The sequence below is a fragment of the Neomonachus schauinslandi genome, chromosome 2, assembly GCF_002201575.2.
Source record: "Neomonachus schauinslandi chromosome 2, ASM220157v2, whole genome shotgun sequence".
NCBI lineage: Eukaryota > Metazoa > Chordata > Mammalia > Carnivora > Phocidae > Neomonachus > Neomonachus schauinslandi.
Genome location: NC_058404.1, coordinates 55,696,998 through 55,716,314, shown reverse-complemented (window position 1 = coordinate 55,716,314; position 19,317 = coordinate 55,696,998). Strand labels below are relative to the sequence as shown.

General features: G+C 39.0%; 1 protein-coding gene across 1 annotated transcript in view; it reads left to right on the top strand.

The window, feature by feature from the left end:
- The window catches only part of GALNTL6 (polypeptide N-acetylgalactosaminyltransferase like 6), a 1,195,338-nt gene that overhangs the window by 977,741 nt on the left and 198,280 nt on the right, over window positions 1-19,317 (top strand). Inside the window, exons 6-7 of the mRNA XM_021698835.1 lie at window positions 15,151-15,336; window positions 18,654-18,837. Coding sequence (XP_021554510.1) covers window positions 15,151-15,336; window positions 18,654-18,837 — 370 coding nt within the window. The remainder of the gene's footprint in view (window positions 1-15,150; window positions 15,337-18,653; window positions 18,838-19,317) is intronic.

The window sequence follows — 19,317 nt, the reverse complement described above, 5'->3', positions numbered from 1 at the left end:
AAAGATTCCTGATGGATACATCTGGGTTCAACTCTTTTATTTTCTGCTGACACATAATTGCTGACATTTATTGCATATTTCCAATATTCCAGACAATCTTTTACTGTACAATCTCAGGCAGAATTATTTTTAAGTTTTTTTGTTTGTTTGTTTGTTTAAGTAATCTCTACACATGGGGCTCGAACTCATGACCCTGAGATCAAGGGTCTCATGCTCTTTCCCTGCATTCCTCATTTCAGGCTCAGCTAGCCAGGCGCCCCCTTAGTTCAAATTTCTTAACGTTTCTCACTTTCATTTTCCTCATTTGTAAATAAGCATAATTTTTTTCCTCGTGTAAAACGAGGATCTAATAAACGAATACATGAATAGATCTTAGAGTAGCTATTATAAGCACTCAGTAAATGTCAACATAATTATTATTATTATGTTCATATATTATTTTGTCATATTTTGCTGCTTATTCTATTGCTTTCTTTCATCCAAGAACATGAGACACATTTTTGGTCCACTTAATATTTTCTCTTTAAACTTTAAACCAAGACAATATCTTATATGGTCCCTTTCCCTTTTGTTATGTAATAGCATTATCAAGAAATGGAGCAATTCCTTGAGAGGACATAACCTTTAGCTGGTCAATTTTCCTCAACAAGGGCAGACAGCCCATTTCCTGCATGCTTCTTTCTATATTGCAGTACAAGAATATTGTTAGAAACTTGGAGTTTTGGTAGCCTTGGGAACGGGACCAATTCCCAGGTATTTAATTTAGTTCTGGTCTCATCTAAATTGAAATTTTGACATAGCATTTTTCTCACACTAAGGAATAGTTTAGAGGAATTTTTCCAATTTGTCTTTATTTATTGTGAAATCAAGCCAAACCCCACAGGTTTTATGGCTGTTTTGGCAGTTATTGGTGACATTATTCAATCACTCACACACACACGCTAATTTGAGGTCCCTGTAATTCTACCCATGAGACATTCCCACCCAGTAATTCCAGTATATGCTTCTAAGGAAACTAAAGAAAAACAAAATGGCTTTTAGCATGTATATGTGAATCATACGAGGACTTGTTTCAGCTGGAAAAAATGCAGAATTGAAAGCACTTTCGAAAGGACAGAGATTTGATTGCTCCCATTTAATATCTGTGCTGGTATATGGCATTTTCATTTATTTGTCTTTGTTTCTTTGTTCTACCTGAATTTTATACTTTTCTGCTAGCAAAAGATCAATTTCTCCCTGTCCCAGGCATCCCAGCTTTGTTTTTTTGTTTTTGTTTTTGTTTTTTAATCACTTTAAGTTTTCTAAAAATTGCTGAAATGAATTTATAAGTCCCTTAAATGCAGAGGTGAATTCCATGTAGCATGCTGATTTGACACACATTCGATTTCACTGGGAGCAGTGACTTCACCTTATTAATAGCCTGGTTGATGTGGCTCACATTACCCCATAACTGTTTAGGGTCAGAGTTTTCATTTCTCATCCTGAGTTTGTGTTAGAAAAACAAGTTACAGAAAATCATTAATTGTTTTTATGGGAAAAATTTACTCTTAGTCCCAACTTTTAGAGATGGTCATTTGGAATCAAACCAGCTCACTAGTCTCCTTGGCCAAGCAGTGAATGTGCGTGTGGGTACAAGTAAATACATAATTAACAGTAGCATTAATGTTGGAGAATAAAAACAGTGTTAAAATCACATAAACTGATATTCAGCAGAATACATTAAGATGCTGTTGAAGTAGCTAGAAAATTGAGAAATACATGAATGAGACTTCTACCATTAAGAACTTTAGAGGGTAAAAGCATAAATATACTGGTTCTTTTGATGTTTTTTTTTTCCTTTGTTAAACATACTTTTTAAAGTATTTGCCTCATATCTCAAGACAAATATCTTACAAAATGTGCATTTTTGACAGCCTGAGAGATTAAGGGAACCATTGAAAGATTAGGAGTGAGTGCTCTTGGAAGAATGAGGAGAAGATAAGATATTGGTAAATATGAGAGGATTCATTAAGACAATTAAGTACAAAGTGCCATTTAGCTCCCTGACATAACTGATCATGCAAAAGGAAGATTGAGAGAAGGAAGAGGCCTGCTGGTCATTGGATGCAGCCCACAGGCCACATACCAGAGGAGCAAGGCATTCAGAGAGGAAGTGGTGCAGACGTGTGCAACTCAGAGGGTGTTCACTCGATAGTCACAAGGAGTGTGCAGACAGGAAAGAAGGATGTTTTTAAATAAGGTATTCTCGATTAATCCATATTGCAGTGAGAGAAATGAAACAAGTCTGGAGGCTTTCCATATACAATTTGAGTCCTGAAACTTTTTTTTGAAGATTTATTTATTTATTTGAGAGAGAGACGGGGCGGGGTGGGGGGGGAGGGCAAAGGGAGAGAGGATCTCAAGCAGACTCCCCACTGAGCGCGGAACTTGACTCGGGGCTCAATCCCTCAACCCATGAGATCATGACCTGAGCCGAAATCACCGACTGAGTCACCCAGGTGCCCCTGAGTCCTGAAACTTTGGTGTCTATGATGCTTTCTTACTTTGATAGCTGCAATCTGTATTGAAAGTATTCATCATTTTCAGTACCCAGACTTTTACTTCCTTATGGAATATTTGGTATTGAGTGAATTAGAAAGAGTCACTTTGGAGAAATTTTTTTTATAGTTCTCAAGACTTTCAGGTAGCTCTCAAGACTTTTGCTACAGTGTTCCTCCACATTCCACTGAAATACAATTTGTTTAAATATGCATTTTACAAAAAGGATCATAAGGACTTTAAAACTGAATAAGTACCCTGTCCACTATTGATGGGGCCACAAACTGGCACAGCTGTGATGGAAAACAGTACAGTGACATCTCAAAAAAATTAAGATAGAATTACCATTTGGTCTAGTAATTCCATTTGGGGGTATATTTCCAGAAGAATTGAAAACAAGGTCTGGAAGAGATATTTGGATACCTATGTTCATAGCAGCCTTATGCATAAGAGCCAAAAGGTGGAAACAACTCACATGCCTATTGACAGAAAAAGGGATAAATATTCCACCCTAAAAAGCAAAAAAAATTCTGACATAGGCTACAAGACGAGTAAACTCTGAGAACATTATGCTAAGTAAAATAATACAAAGACAAATACCGCAGGATTCCACTGTGTGAGGTGGCTAGAGTAGTCAGACTCAGAGAGACGGAAAGCAGAAATGTGGTTTCCAAGTGCTGGGAAAGAGGGAAGGGGTGTTATTTAACGGTTATAGAGTTTCAGTTTGCAAGATCAAAATATCTGAAGACTGCACAACAATGTAAATATATTTAAGCCTACTGACTGAACCGTGAACTTCGAAATAGTTAAGATGGTAAATTTTATGTTCTGTGTTTTTTATCACAATTTTTTTAAAAAAACTGAATGGATGAAAGGAAGAAGTGATCTAGATGAACCTAGAGATTTGCTCTCCTATGTTAACATTGGTGATTCAAATGTTTATGTAAGGTTTTTTTAATTTAACAGATTGCATTATATGTAATGCTTTTCCCACAATTAAACTATTCTGTAGGGGCTCCTGGGTAGCTCAGTCGTTAAGCGTCTGCCTTCGGCTCAGGTCATGATCCCAGGGTTCTGGGATCGAGCCCCGCATCGGGCTCCCTGCTCCGTGGGAAGCCTGCTTCTCCCTCTCCCACTCCCCCTGCTTCTGTTCCCTCTCTCACTGTGTCTCTCTCTGTCAAATAAATAAAATCTTTAAAAAATAAATAAATAAATAAATAAACTATTCTCTAATATTTATAGACTAAAGCCTAACACTATCTTCAGCAAAATTCTTAAATATTTTCAGGTTTGAACAGTATGATACTGAACCAATAACTGTTCATTTTGCTAATGGTAAGATTTTTACATTTGAGCATTTAGACTGAATTATCATGTAGTTGGTCCAAATGGAAACTTCTAAACTACATGGCCTATTCTTTGCACTAGACAGAATGTTTAAAATCTAATAAAACTACCAAATTATTAAAAAGCAGAGATGTTTCCACTGTATTGAAATAGATCAATTTACAGTGAGTTCAAAACACTCAACAACAGTATTACGTAGAAAAGACCTCTGAGTTTTACCCAGTTCTCACTTATATCTTTTTCTTCTTTGAGGCAGAACTTATAGCACCAGAAGAAATAATATAAAGAAAATAATTTTTCATTACAGTAAAATTTTAGTCATCCTAACTTAGAATACAAAGTTCTCATTCTAGGTTCATGTAAACAGAACAATTACAAACCATAAATTATATTCAGATTATGTACTTTTATTCATTCACGGAAGTCCTTTCATTACCATGACTTTTGAAAAATATAAAATGCTTAGAAAAATATCATATAATCTAAGTATAAATTATTTAAGAAATATTTGAAACATCAGACAAACCAGTTTTTAAACAGTCTTTAAGAAAATACTGCAGAAAAGGAAAAATAGAATTCAAATATTTTTGTTACAGCTAAATATACATTACCTTTTCAAAAATGACATAAGTAATGAATATACAAATTAAATTTGGATAACTGAACTGAAAGGAAAACTACATCACAGATATGTTACATTTGTGTAGGTATTTGTATATGTATACAATTATATATATAGGCAGTTTTTAGGCTATTACCAAAATGCCAAAATATTTTGTATGAAGTAATCTATTATTTACTATCTTGCAAAATCATTCTAAAGTATATACTCTAAATATAAAAGATGACAAATAAAATAAATATTTTATCTGGGGATCTCTCTCACACACACATACACACACACACGCACACACTGTTTTTTTCAGAAAATGTTCTTAATCCTTTTATATATGGTGACACCTATAATTTTTTTTTTCACTTTTGGGGCCTTTACTCATAAGGTATACAAATAATCTTTGATATGTGAGCATTTCATAGGAGAATTTAAACTCATTTACAATCCTAAATATAGAGAAGGAGTGATGATGGGCACTAGATCTGCGGCTGCTTACTACTCAATAAGGGACCGTGAGGTGGGCATTTGAATAGGTGTTGTGGCATTCTGTTTCTTTTGTGTTGGTCTGAATACGGTACACATTTAAAGCTATTCTTAAAATATATAATTCAATTGTTCTTTAAGCAAATGATGAAAAAGAGAGATTGAGAGAGAAAGAGTGAAAAAGAGAAGATCCCAAGGAACTTGCCTAGTATCCAGGCTTACCTGATTTGCCAAGAGAAGACCCTACCCTGAAATGTATCCCGTCCCTGTTGTTGTCTATGTGGGAACATAGGGTTCTAAGAGTTGCTCAGAGAAAAGTATCAAAATTCTCCAGGTAAACATAGCTCATTATTTCTAACTATGACATTTTTGTGTGAGGACAGAGATATTTTCCCATACTGAAAGGATTTAACTGGAGGAGAAAATAACAAGAAAGAAATATGTGGGCAGTGGGAGCTCAGCTGAGCAGAGCTAGGCTGTGCCAAGGAAAGAAGTGGATAGTCTGGGGGTGCCTAACTGGCTCAGTTGGTAGAGCATTTGACTCCTGATCTCAGGATCATGACTTCAAGCCCCCTGTTGGGCGTGGAGCCTACTTAAAAAAAAAATTAATAATCCCTTAATGTCATTTAATATCCAGTCAGGGTTCATATTCCCCAGTTGATACAGAAGTGGATGGTCTGGCATGTGTAATTACCAACAACTGCTTCCCCTAGATTTCTCTCCACTCCCTGGTCAACAAACTCCCAATCTGCCATGGAGTGTTTAGGATCCCTTCGCCAGTGGCTCTGTAAAAAACTGCAAAGAATCTGTAAAGAACCCTCTGAAAGAACTGCAAAGAATCTGAGATTTTACTCTACTTGCAAGTTAGCAAGTTGGCCTGCCATTGTCTAATGGAGACAAAAGACATGAGAATCCTGGGTCAGAGACAATGAACTTTAGTACCAACAGCACAGGATGCCACATGATGATCAGGGTGCCTGAGTCAATTCCCCTTGCCCCCAGGTCACCCAGGGATTAGGCCAGTGTGCAAAGATGCAAGAGCAGTTTGGTGTATTATAGTGAAGGAATCTTGAACTTAAGGAACTCAAATCTTTTATAATGGGAAGCAAGCATACAGAGGGAGATAATTTCTCTACCTTCCAAGCCTTATAAATAAACCTGCCCTTTGTTTCTGGAAAAGACATGATCTCTGCCTTCCACATCTATTTGCTATATAAACATCCTTGAAAAGATAACCTGGAATAAGTGGTAGTCATGGCCTCCCTCACAAAACACACAGCAATGCAAAAGACTCGTGAAGAATGGTGTCCAATTCTTTCCTCCCATGATTGCAGAGTCAATGAATCTCTTGGGGGGAATAAAATCTCAAATTCTTTCCACTACTTGATAAAAATATAATTGGTCAAAAGTAGCAACCACCCATTGTAGCCAAGAAAGGGGGATATTTGGTATCTTGTAGGTTTCATGGTGATCTTGTTTTTGTCTCACTTTATTATGGTCTCTGAGTTACCTTGTTGGGTGTTGATGTCCTGTGGGATTATTACCTCCAAAGGACAAGATGGCCTTGCTGTAAGCATCAGAGCAGTTCCCAGACATCAGAGACTGCTTTTTATTTTCTCAACTCTATCTTAGAATCAGGATTCATATTAGATCCTCTCAGTGTGACTGGTTGATACACTGTATTTCTTGAGAATCTTTTAATCTTGAGGATTCTCTTTTCATTTCTTTTCTTTTTCCTTTTAGTCTACTTGTTGAAGAAATCAAGCTTTTTGCCCCAGGGAAATTCCCATAGTTTGAATTTTGCTGATTATTCCCCTGATGTGCCATTTGACATATTCTCCCATCCTTTATTTCCTATAAATGGGTTGTTAGATCTAAAGGCATGATCAAATTCATTCAGTGCTTTTGGCAAGAATACTTTATAGGCAGTGATGTGTTCTTTCATTAGGAGGCACATAACTAGATGATTGTAGCTTCTTTTGTGATGTTAGCAGCCATTGATGGTTTGATCCATTAGTTCATTAGGGGTTGCAAAAGGGTGACATTCTAATTCTGTCTCTTCATTTTTTGTATGAGCTGGAATACATTTTGTCTATATATTTAAGTTTGGTGTCCCCAGCTATTTCCCAAATAACTTCCAAGGCCTTGTATGTTAAAAGAATAGAAAATAGGACATTCAGAGATAGAACCCAGTGGAAATCATAATAGAGGTAATTGAATATGGTTTCACAAATGCTATTGCTTTCTTGGTTGAATTTTTTGTGTTCTAGAGATAATGTGAAATGTCTATATTTGAATGCTATCAAAAGGGACAGATTTAGTGTGGTCAACCAGAAAATAAAGAGATCGACCATTTTCTGGAGCTCAGTGAGAGACTTAAAATCTGTAGACAGGCATACCTCCTTTTATTGTGCTTTACTTTATTGCACTTTGCATATACTGCATATTTTTACATACTGAAAGTCTGTGGCAACCCCACATCAAACAAGTCTATCAAGGCCATTGTTCCAACAGCACTTGCTCACTTTGTGTCTCTGTGTCACATTTTGGTAATTCTCATATTTCTAACTTTTTCATTATTATTATATTTATTATAGTGCTTCGTGATCAGTGATCTTTGAGGTTACTATTGTCATTGTTTTGGGGTGCCACAAACTCCACCCATATAAAGTGAACTTAATAAATAAATGTGTGTTCTGACTGCTCCACGACCAGCCCTTCCCCCATTGTCTCCCTCTCCTTGGGCCTCCTTCTTCCTTGAGCCCTTCCCTAATACTGAAATTAGGCCAATTAATAACCCTACCATGGCCTCTAAGAGTTCAAGCAAAGGAGTCACATGTCTCTCACTTCAAATCAAAAGTTAGAAATGATTAAGTTTAGCGAGGAAGGCATGTCAAAAGCTGAGATAGGCTAAAAGCTTGGCCACTTGAATCTAACAGTTTATGAATGCAAAGAAAAAAGTTTTTGAAGGAAAATTCAAGGTGATACCCCAGTGAACACATGAATGATGCAAAAGAGAAACAGCCTTATTGCTGATGTGGAGAAAGTTTGAGCGGTCCAGATAGAAGACTAAACCAGCTACCACATTCCCTTAAGCAAAAGCCTGATCCAGATCAAGGCTCGTCAATTCTATAAAGACTGGGAGAGGTGAAGAAGCAGAAGAAGAAAAGTTGGAAGCTAGCAGAGGTTGGTTCATGAGGTTTAGGGAAAGAAGCCATCTCCATAACGGAAGAGTGCAAGGTGATCAAGGTCCTGGGATCAAGCCCCACATCGGGCTCCCCTGCTCAGCAGTGAGTCTGTTTCTCCCTCTCTCTCAGCAAGTGCTGATGGAGAAGATCCAGCTCAGATCGTTAATGAAGGTGACTATACTAAATAACAGATTTTTAGTGTAGATGAAACAGCCTTTTCTTGAAAGAAGATGCCATCTAAGACTTTTATAGCTAGAGAGAAGTCAATGCCTGGCTTTAAACCTTCAAAGGACAGGCTGACTCTGTTGTTAGGGGCTAATGCAGCTGGTGATTTTAAGTTGAAGCCAGTGCTCACTGACCATTCTGCAAATCCTGAGCTCTTAAGAATTATGCTAAACCTACTCTGCCTGTGCTCTATAAATGGAAAAACAAATCTTGGATGACAACACATCTGGTTACAACATGGCTTACTAAATATTGTAAGCCCACTGTTGAGACCCACTGCTCAAAAAGAAAGATTTCTTTCAAAATATGGCTGCTCATTGACAGTGCGCCTGGTCACCCTAGAGCTCCAATGGAGATAGGCAATGAGATTGATGCTATTTTCATGCTTGCTAATACAACATCCATTCTACAGTCCATAGGTCAAGGAGTAATTTCAATTTTCAAATCTTATTACTTAAGAAATACATTCTGTAAGGTTATAGCTGCCATATATAGTGATGTCTCTGATGAATCTGGGCAAAGTAAATTGAAGACCTTCTGGAAAGGATTCACCGGACGCCATTAAGAACATTTGTGATTCATGGAAAGAGTTCAAAACATCAACATGAACAAGAACTTAGAAGAAGTTGATTCCAACCCTTGTGGATGGCTTTGAGGGGTTCAAAACTTCAGTGGAGGAAATAATTGGAGATGTAGTGGAAACAGCAAGAGAACTAGAATTAGAAGTAGAGCCTGAAGATGGGCCTGGATTGCTACTACCCCATGATCCAACTTGAACAGATAAGGAGTTTTTTCTTATGGACGAGCAAAGAAAGTGGTTTCTTGAGATGGAATCCACTCCTGGTGAGGATGCAGTGAAGACTGTTGAAATGACAACAAAGCATTTAGAATACCACATAAACTTAATTGATAAAGCAGCAGCAGGGTTTGAGAGGTTTGACTCCAATTTTGAGTGAAGTTTGGGTAAAATGCTAGCAAACAATATCACATGTCTGGTGAAATGGGTTGTGGAAAGAAGAGTCAACTGTTGCAGCAAACCTCACTGTTGTCTTATAGAAGAAATTGCCACAGCCACCCCAGGCTTCAGCAACCGCCAGCTGAGGCAAGATCCTCCACCAGCAAAAAGATAACAATTCACTGAGGGTTAGCTCTTTTTAGCAATAATGTATTTTTCAACTAGGTATATACATTTTTTTAGACATAATCCTATTGCCTACTTAATACACTACAGTGTAATGTAAATAAAACTTGTATATGCACTCAGAAACCAAAAAAATTCCTTTGACTTGCCTTACTGCAATTTTGTTTTTCCTGTGGTGGTTTGGAACCCAACCTCCAATATCTCTGAGGTATGCCTGTATATCTTCTGTGTAAAGACTGTAGAAAAAGTTTCTACAGGCCCTGCTGTGTAGAGAGTTATTCTGAACATTGCCACTTTAGGTTAAAATATACACATGACATATGCCAAGTGGATTAAGAAATAGAAAGATATATTCTCTAATGGTGAAGTACTTCTTGTCACTCTGATATAACCTCAAATTATCCAGAATACTGAGTGCTGTACTTAACAGTATATTTGTGTTGTGAGGATTAAGCAGAAAAGGAAGATATTTATGTTACTACATATTTATATTCTATTACATTTCAGAACTCATAACAACTAGGGGCACCTGGGTGGCTCAGTCGGTTAAGCGTCTGCCTTCAGCTCAGGTCATGATCCCAGGGTCCTGGGATCAAGCCCCGCATCAGACTCTCTGCTCAGCAATAGGTCTATTTCTCCCTCTCCCTCTGCCCCTCTGCCTGCTTGTTCTCAATCTCTCTCTCAAATAAATAAAATCTTAAAAAAAAAAAACCTTATAACTAGCACATATTCTATATAATCTCAAAGTCATGCTCTACTACATTTTGCCAACACCAAAGTATACACATCAAAGACATTTCATTTCCATAGGTATATAATTAAATATAGAAATCCCTATCTCCAGATAAATAGTGTCTCCTTGCCCCTCCTGCTCTCCCCTTGGGATGTAAATTAGGGAATTCAAAGGAGATAGAAGGAGCTGAATAACAAGTTGCTGAGCCTCAGTAAGCCACTGAGACAGGGCAGCTGTTTGCTTGGCCTTTGGTGGGTCCTCCACTTGGGACACACTGGCCATGCTCTATAATACTGATAGTCACTAGATTGTCCCTTTGGGAACAGTTACTCAGAGGTAGACTAGAAAGCTGTCTAAACTCTGTTACTATATTTTTCTGACATAATAAGCATAACTTATTGAACAGATGTAAATCCCTGATGAACTTACGGTGCTTCAAAATCATTATTTTGACATCAGTAACAGTCTTACAGACAGTCAACCACAGGAGATTAGACAGATGCTGTATTGACCAAAGAAAATACCCTGGAGTTTGCTTTTTGACTAAATCTTTGATATGCATTAGCTTTATCTTGATTTGACTCTTGCTTTCAAAATTGAGACATAGCCCAAAGAAACACCAAAATACCAACTATTAGGATGCTTTTGTGAAAAACCTAGGTACTTGATAGGGTTAGATCTACTCTGTAAGTAAAACTTCACAGGGGGAAACAATAGAATCATAGAACTAGAAGAAATATTTAAGACCAATTGGCATACTTCCTTCCTTATAGCTAAGGCAAATGAGGTTAAATAGGGTGTGGTGACCCACCCAAAGGCATGTGGCCAGTCAGCAACACAGCTAGAACCCATGTCCTCAACTCTTGACTGTGCAAATCAATGAAGTTGATTTGTTTAGTGTTTAGTTGCTACCCCTAACATTAAGTATACAAGTGGAATGATAGATTCTCCATATAAGTTCATGGAGCATAAGTGAAATCTCTAGAAAAAGAGGAAAATTCATTGAGAAAACTGCTAAATTTAATATTCACAGTAGCAAGACACCAAAATTTCACTTGAGTACAACTTTTCATTTCCTATTGCCCCACAATGATACAATAAACCCTGGCAAAAACTGGCATATTTGAAGTTGTGTTCACTTGTCCAGGTTGTCAGGATACCACTCAGTGGGTTTTAACTAGTGGTCTTATATTTTCTGGTTCCCCAAATGTGTCATAGTCCCTAAAGAAATCTTCCTGCTTTATAAAAATACCATAAATTCTCCTGTCATTATTTAAAATTAAAGCTCAAAAGGGATCTTCAAAGATACTGTGCTTGAATTAAAATCATACAAAATCATGTTTAAAATCATTTTAATATTTTAGAAATGAATCTAGAAATTGTTCTTATAAAAGAAATACAAAATGTTCTTAAAGCTATCTCCACCATCCCCAGTAATTCCACTGTATGAGAGTCTAATTTGCTAATTAGACTGATGATACCTGTCTTCATTGTGAGTTATGGGTAATTAGAAATTACAACTGAACTACTGAAAGAGAATGAACCCTTCACAAGGGCAGTCAACCGGATCATTATTCTGAGGCAAAGCAACTTAATGATTAATGCAAAGTTCAAACTAAAAGAATTGATTTGAACAATTAGGGGACTCTATTTGGGGTCAAACCCTTTGTGCTTTGTGGATTCATACCATACGATTCTTTTCATACGTTAAAATGGGCTTTGATCAAAGAAAAATACACAGAATCCGATAGTGCATAGAGGGAAAGGAGACATGTAGAGATAGTCCTCCGCTGAGTTTCAAAGAATTTCGTATAAACTAAAAAGTAGGGAAATCTAAACCCAAAGTTGGGACAACCACTCCCAGGTGATCAACAACCGTTTGATTCCCAAGTTAGACCGCCTGGGAAGTGACTGTCTTCTAGAACCATTTCTTCATACACAGCTACAGAGACTTAGTCCTCCCCAAGAGGCCCCGTTCGTGCTTGGGGTCCGGGAGGAAAGAAGTACCTGCAGCCCAGACTGCCAAGACCAAGACCATACTCACAGTGGTGCTTGCCAAAGAATAGTGAGGCTTAATGAAAGAACACAAACAAACACTGTTTTGGTGGGTTTAACAAATGTTCACTCTTTTCCATCTCCAATGACTGTTGTGACCCTGTTTTCAGGAGACAATATGTTTCTGTGGTCCAAACGACCAGTTTACAAATAAACTTAGAGAATGACAGTTGTGCATTGGAGATACGGAAGGATTTCAGAGCCTGAATAAATTACAGTAATGAGATATGGCGTCTTCTTAAACGTTTATGTGAGAAACCCTGACCGAATGCAAGCCTTTCGAGACTGGCATATAGAGAGCTCTGGGACTGATCACTTGCCACTTACTCATTGCCTCTGTTTGCACACCTGGCTTGCAGGTCTCTGCTTTATTTCCCTAACAGGTTAGTAAGCTCCGGTCTTATTCACAGGTGGCACTGTGTTGTGCAGCCCTTTGGAATCTTTCTGTGCAGCTTGCACAGAGGGGAACAGGGAAGGGGTAAGCAAAGAGGAGAGGGCAGAAGGTAGGCCTCTGGCACGGCACACCTGTCTTAAAGAGACGGAGACACTCGGGAGCCAGCCTTTCTGTCGAGAACCTGCGGTACGGCCATAAAGTTATATGTGTTCATTTATTGCTGGCCAAAGTCTTTCATTATTTAAATTTTCAATAAATAGAAGATGAAGAATTATCAAAATCTCACCAAGAAATAAAAATTCTAAATTTTTCATCTTTCAGGCTGAGCATTCAAAGGCATTTCTTCAGCTAGAAATGCTGTTGTTTCCCTTCATAACTACATATGACTTAGGAGGTCTCCAATTATTGACTTAGTGAATATTTACTGAACAAGCGCTGTGAGGTCTCTGACCAAAAGCTGGACCCACCCCACCACACTCTAAGAGGAGAAACTCCCTGTATATTGTAGGTGAGGAAATTCAGGGTAAGAGAAGATATTTCATATATATTCATATATTTCACTGGTACTGACCTCCCACTTAGGTCTATTCTGACTCCAAATCTGTAATCTTAGCTTTCTGTAGTCTGATCTCTATAGCTCTGTTCATTACAGGGAGAACAAAATAGAAGGAAACCTATTTTGTGCTAAAACACTCTTGTGAAAGACCCCACCAGTATTCTTTCATAGGAAAAATCAGAAAACTGAGTAATTTTTTACTTGATCTATTTGTAAAGCCTAGTTACGGGCAGTCAGAAAAAATGGAAATTGAGATTATTTTTTAAAGATTTTATTTATGTATTTGACAGAGAGAGGCACAGCGAGAGAGGGAACACAAGCAAGCAGGGGCAGTGGGAGAGGGAGAAGCAGGCTTCCCGCTGAGCAGGGAGCCCAATGCTGGCTCGATCCCAGGACCCCGGGACCGTGACCCGAGCCGAAGGCAGACGCTTAACGACTGAGGCACCAGGCCCCCCAAGATTTTTTTTTGAAAGAGAGAGAGCATGCGAGCACGTGCACTCACAACAGAGCGAGGAGCACAGGGAGAGGGAGAGAGAGAATCTTAAGCAGGCTCCATGCTCGTGAGGAGCCCAAAGCAGGGCTGGATCCCACCACCCTGAGATCATGACCTGAGCCGAAATTAAGAGTCAGACATTTAACCAACTGAGCCACCCTGGTGCCCTGGAAATTGAGATTTTTTTTAAAACACTGACATTAATAGGAAGAAATGAAAATGAAAATAAAAAGAGAGGCTTGTGTATAAAATTCCAACGTGAGTAATTCTGACATCTGTTAAATTGGATCACAGGGAAGGGAATCATAAATCCTTATGTGAATCCCTGTTGCTACAGATCATAGGAGGAGACTTAATAACAATATTGCCTTTGATTGCACACATGCAGAGAAAGTTTGAAAGTGGAACTACAGAACATACTGCATACTAAGGTTCTGTTTCTGTGACTATTAGACGTTCCTTGTTAGAAACTCCAGCGAAGCCCTCCTAATGCTTTAGGCATGAGAGAACGAAAGCACGGGATGTAAATTATATGAGTACAAATTCCACAGAAAGACACCAAACACACTTATTTGGCATTAAAGATCTAAGATATTGATATATCTTATAACAGCCAGGAGGAGATCTTTTCTTTCTGTAAATAAGCTATCTCATTCGATTTGGTTTCCACAGTTTGTTTTTAATTAGGCAAAGAGACATTCTCAAATTTTTGTTTTCTAATCTTAAATAGCTAAGTTCAAAATGATTGTGTAGTATCTATCCGCCTTCCCCTTTTCACATCTAATTTTAACAGCAAGTCAGTCACTTTTACACTTCAAATCAGAAGCCACATGCTGAACGTCTTTATTAGTTTGCTATTACCCCATGGGGGGAAAATCTGTTCGGTTCTTGTTGATCTGAGAGATACAATTTTTTTTTCTTGTGGTTTTACATGCATTATTTTCAAAGACACAGAAACTAGGCATGGCTTTGCTGGAAAGAGACCTCTTGTTGAAAAGAGCCCAGATGCTGGAATGTTCATCTGACTTTACACAGCGGGAACCAGAGGGCCAGTGCCCGTCGTGGCGAATGCTGGCCAGGATTAAGCCCTTGGCATCTGGCTGGAAGTAATCTCATGGCACAGCTCTCGTGGGTCTGTGTCTTCTAGCGTTCAAACAAAGGGCAGTATTTGCAGTTTAGGAAGCTTTTTGGAAAGTACAAAGTAAAAAAACCTGTGGGCCTAAAATCTTATTAGTGTCTCCCCTCGAGATGAAGAGAGGAGAAAAATGGATGTAAGCTTGGATTCATCATTCACGTACACTTAATGCATAAACACCCACAGATAATTCTGTTGCAATTAATGTTTTGTGTTCTTTCTCTACATTCTCTGCTTCGTTCCTAGAACACTTGAAGGATAAGTTAGAAGAATATATGGCCCGATTTTCCAAAGTAAGGATTGTTCGCACCAAGAAAAGGGAAGGGCTCATCCGGACCCGCCTCTTGGGGGCATCTATGGCCAGAGGAGAAGTCCTGACGTTCCTGGACTCCCACTGCGAGGTCAATGTGAACTGGCTGCCCCCGCTCCTTAGTGAGTACACATACTGATGGTGGCCTTCTGGGGACCAGCAGGGCCTGGGGAACCGCCCTCCTTCAGAGGGAGTATGTGGCTCCCTTCTATTCAGTTTGCAATCAACAAAGGCAAGAGATCCCTTCAACAGTTTTTACAGTGAGAGCCTTGAATTCTGTCTTAACCACAGCTGAGGACAAATAGGTAACTAGAAAACTGCATTAAAATTGCCATTTTAGATACTACCAACTGCACTCTAACTTAAGGTTTGAAATGGTTTCATTTAGTTTAGACGTTCTCTTTATTGTGGCTAGGTAAATACTAAAAGAAAAAAGTACTTAAAAACACTATCTCAGGACACCTGGGTGGCTCAGTCAGTTAAGCATCTGCCTTTGGCTCAGGTCATGATCCTGGGGTCCTGGGATCGAGCCCCACATCGGGCTCCCTGCTCAGCGGGGCGTCTGCTTCTCCCTCTCCCACTGCTACTCCCCCTGCTTGTGCTCTCTCTCTCTCTCTGACAAATAAATAAATAAGATATTAAAAAAGACACTATATACAGTAAGATTAAAACACACACACAGTTTAACAATTATTATAGAACTGCTAAGAAATGAGGAAAGAAAATTATTCAGCCCCAGAATACAGTTCAAGTGCAAATGCCCTGACATTTTCGTGAATTTATAATGCCAGTTCTCCTTTCCACTTCTGGCATGGGTCTAGAGCCCTAAATATATAACCCCCCAAATTTACAGAGGACCCCCTGAAACACTCAGAGCTCCTATCCAGATGACACATCTCTAATGCTCACAATATGGCTCAGAGTCAGGAAAGAAGAAGCCTCTCTGTCACATCACACTTGAACTGTTAGAAACATGAAAGAACTAAGTCATTCAAGCTAGAAAACACATGTGTGGCTCAGTTGGAGCTTGACTATTTTGTTTTTTATTTCACCATGAAGTCTGATATAAAGTCCAGTAGTGGATGAGGAATAAATTGCCAACCTGAAAAAAAAATATATGTTTCTAAAAGTTCTTGGTGTGCACATACTGTACTCCTTCTTATTCTTCCAGATTTCGCTAAATCAACTTTTATTGTAAATATATCTATCCCTGGCCTTGGAGCTAAAGCCAGTAAAAACTGCCTTTACAATAAGCTGCCTCAGAAAGAATGATTTGCTATTGACTACTGTGTAGGATTTCAGCTAGAACCAGCAAAGGTCCATTAGTAAAAGATGTGGGGGGGAAATCAATTGAAACTGTGTAGGATTTAAGACAGGAAATGACCAGCAACTAATACCCCATTGCATCACCCGATCCACACACACCTACACAGACAACTGCTCAGTCATCGTAATCAACAGGAATGTCTCGGTGCTCCTACGGCCAGAGACTCCTCTGAGCTTTTAATTAAAAGTACCTTGTCCAAGGACATAGCAATTTAGAGTTTCATCAGCAACAGTGAAATTCCTGCAAACTGAATTTGACCTATATGGTGTTGAATACTCAAGGAAGTCAGCAAAAGGCCTAATTTATTTATGAACCAAAGCAATTCCTAAATGCCAATTATCAAGCCTCTGATTGTTCATATGAATCTAACAGGGGGAAAAAAAGAGGAGAGAGAGAGATAAAATAAAGAGAAACCCACTTTTTCTCATTAAAGCATTTCATTTCCTGTAGGCCTGATGGATAAGAAATGATTCAAGCTCAGGATCACTATCTTTTTTTATTTTCCTCTATCAGTGTCCTGACACATCATCCAAAATGAAAAAACAGGCAGAGCCACACGGTTTCTTGGTTCATTTTTCACCTTGGGATTATACCTGAATTTCAATTTCCCATTAAGAGTCTGTTTGTTTGATCCCTGGAAATTGAAATGTAGGCACAAGCCTTAGATGAAAAATTAGTCATGCTGCTTTCACCCTAAGCTAGAACAGCTGGATGAGAGCTGAAAAGAAATTTGAAGGGAGAGTTGACAGTTAATTTAACAGACTCATTCTCTTTGGGTCACCTTAGGACTCCTTGTTGGTCAAGGAACTTGTAAATCAACCTGATTCTGAATTTGATTGAAGAAAGTCACTGAAACCTTAATACTAAAATACCTGCCGAGGTGCTAGGAGAGATATTTTGGACACAGCAATGATGCTTCCTCTGCCAAAGACATCTATGGGGAAACACCACTTAGATAAAGATTAAAACCCATTATAAGACTTTCCCAGGTGAAAATGAATGCTCACAGGGTGCTTGCTGAAGAATCACCTGAAATAGTGCTAGGGGTCTCTCTGTCTACCAATTAGCTGAAATAATATGAAGGTAAGCTCCAGGCTCTCAGAGGCCTCCTGGGGCCATGCTGTTTACCTTGTCACATACCAGCATTCCATACTCCCCTTGCCCTGTTTTATCCTCTTTCTTTCAGTTGGAACTGAAAAAGATATCACCCGAGAAGCACCATGGAGAACTGGAAAGACCCCAGGTTTTAGGATTGGACTGTTAAGCAGGAGTTGCAGCCTGGGTTTTGCTCTCAAGAGACGAGTGACCCTTGACAAGTTATTTAGCTTCTCTGAGCTCAGTATCCTCACTCATAAATTGAGAATGACGATAGTAGCCACCTTATGGGGTTGCTGGGAGGATGAGAAGTAGCAAGAGTGTAAATCACTTAGCAGTTGCTCAAGAATGTGATAGTAGCAGGAATAGGAACCATAGTATCAGGCCAGCTAAAATATTTTTGGTTAGAATGAGAAAAGATAAAACTGTATAGCTTTGATAAACAGAGTCTATATCAAAGGACAATAGCCAAATAGAACATGGTAAGCCTGAGAGCAAAGAATTCTCTGTGTGATCTATCAGTATTTAGTAGGGAACAGCCATCATGACCATCCTAAGATTAGAGGGTAAAAAAAAGGAATCATGAAGTTAAATATTTACATTTTGGAACCTCCAGAAAGCAGGACGATATTTTCTCAGCAAGCTCCCACTGTATGCTTGAAGGAACACAAGTACTGTTTATACTCCACGCATGTTGGATGCACTATAAAATGACAGATTGGGGACAGGTCAGAGCAAAAATGTGACAGAGGGAGAGCTAAATGGACTTCTGCAAGTCTCTCTGGAACATAACTTTCTTAAAGGAAAATACGACAACACTAATTGTACCTAATCACTGTCCCATCACATTAAGTCCAGCCTTGGAAGAGATTTCACAAAGTGCCCTAACAACGACAGGAAACCAGGCTGCAAGCAGCATCCCTGCATTAGGAAGGATCTGTAGGCTTCTCTTTGCTGAAAAATGATAGATGGCCTAGGCGGGCATGTCATTTCCTATTTTGTGCTTTCATTTTTCAGACCAAATTGCACTAAACCACAAAACCATCGTGTGCCCCATGATCGATGTCATTGACCACAATCACTTTGGGTATGAGGCACAAGCTGGGGATGCCATGCGAGGCGCCTTCGACTGGGAAATGTACTACAAAAGGATCCCCATCCCTCCAGAGCTCCAGAGGGCAGATCCCAGCGACCCTTTCGAGTGAGTAGCGGCTGAGGGAGGGGCTGCGGGAGAGAGGGCAGGTAACTCATTTCAGGCGTGTCAACTTGGGACCCATGAGGACAATTATCTCTAATAAAATGGATGAAAACAGATGGCAACAATATCCGCACCTTGGAGAAAAGTCAGACCTACAAGTTGTAGCAAATTACAAGCGGCAGCGAATACATGGATCATCCCTTGTCAAACTTTGCTAAGCATCAGAGGAAGTGTGCGGACGTGAGAATCAGGAAAAGGCAGAGTTCACTGAAAATGCATATTCTCCTTGTAGATGTTCTCTTCCTCTTCTCAGTTCTCTCTGTTCTTTTGCCTTTTCCCTAAAGAATCATTTAAATTAACTATTTTACTTTAAATGATATAAAATATGAAGCAGTATTTAAGCCTCTGTTTACACCCTGTTGGGAATTATGAGGGAAGGGGGTGTTTCTGAGTAGGTGCTCCCATAACTTAAACTTGGGGAGT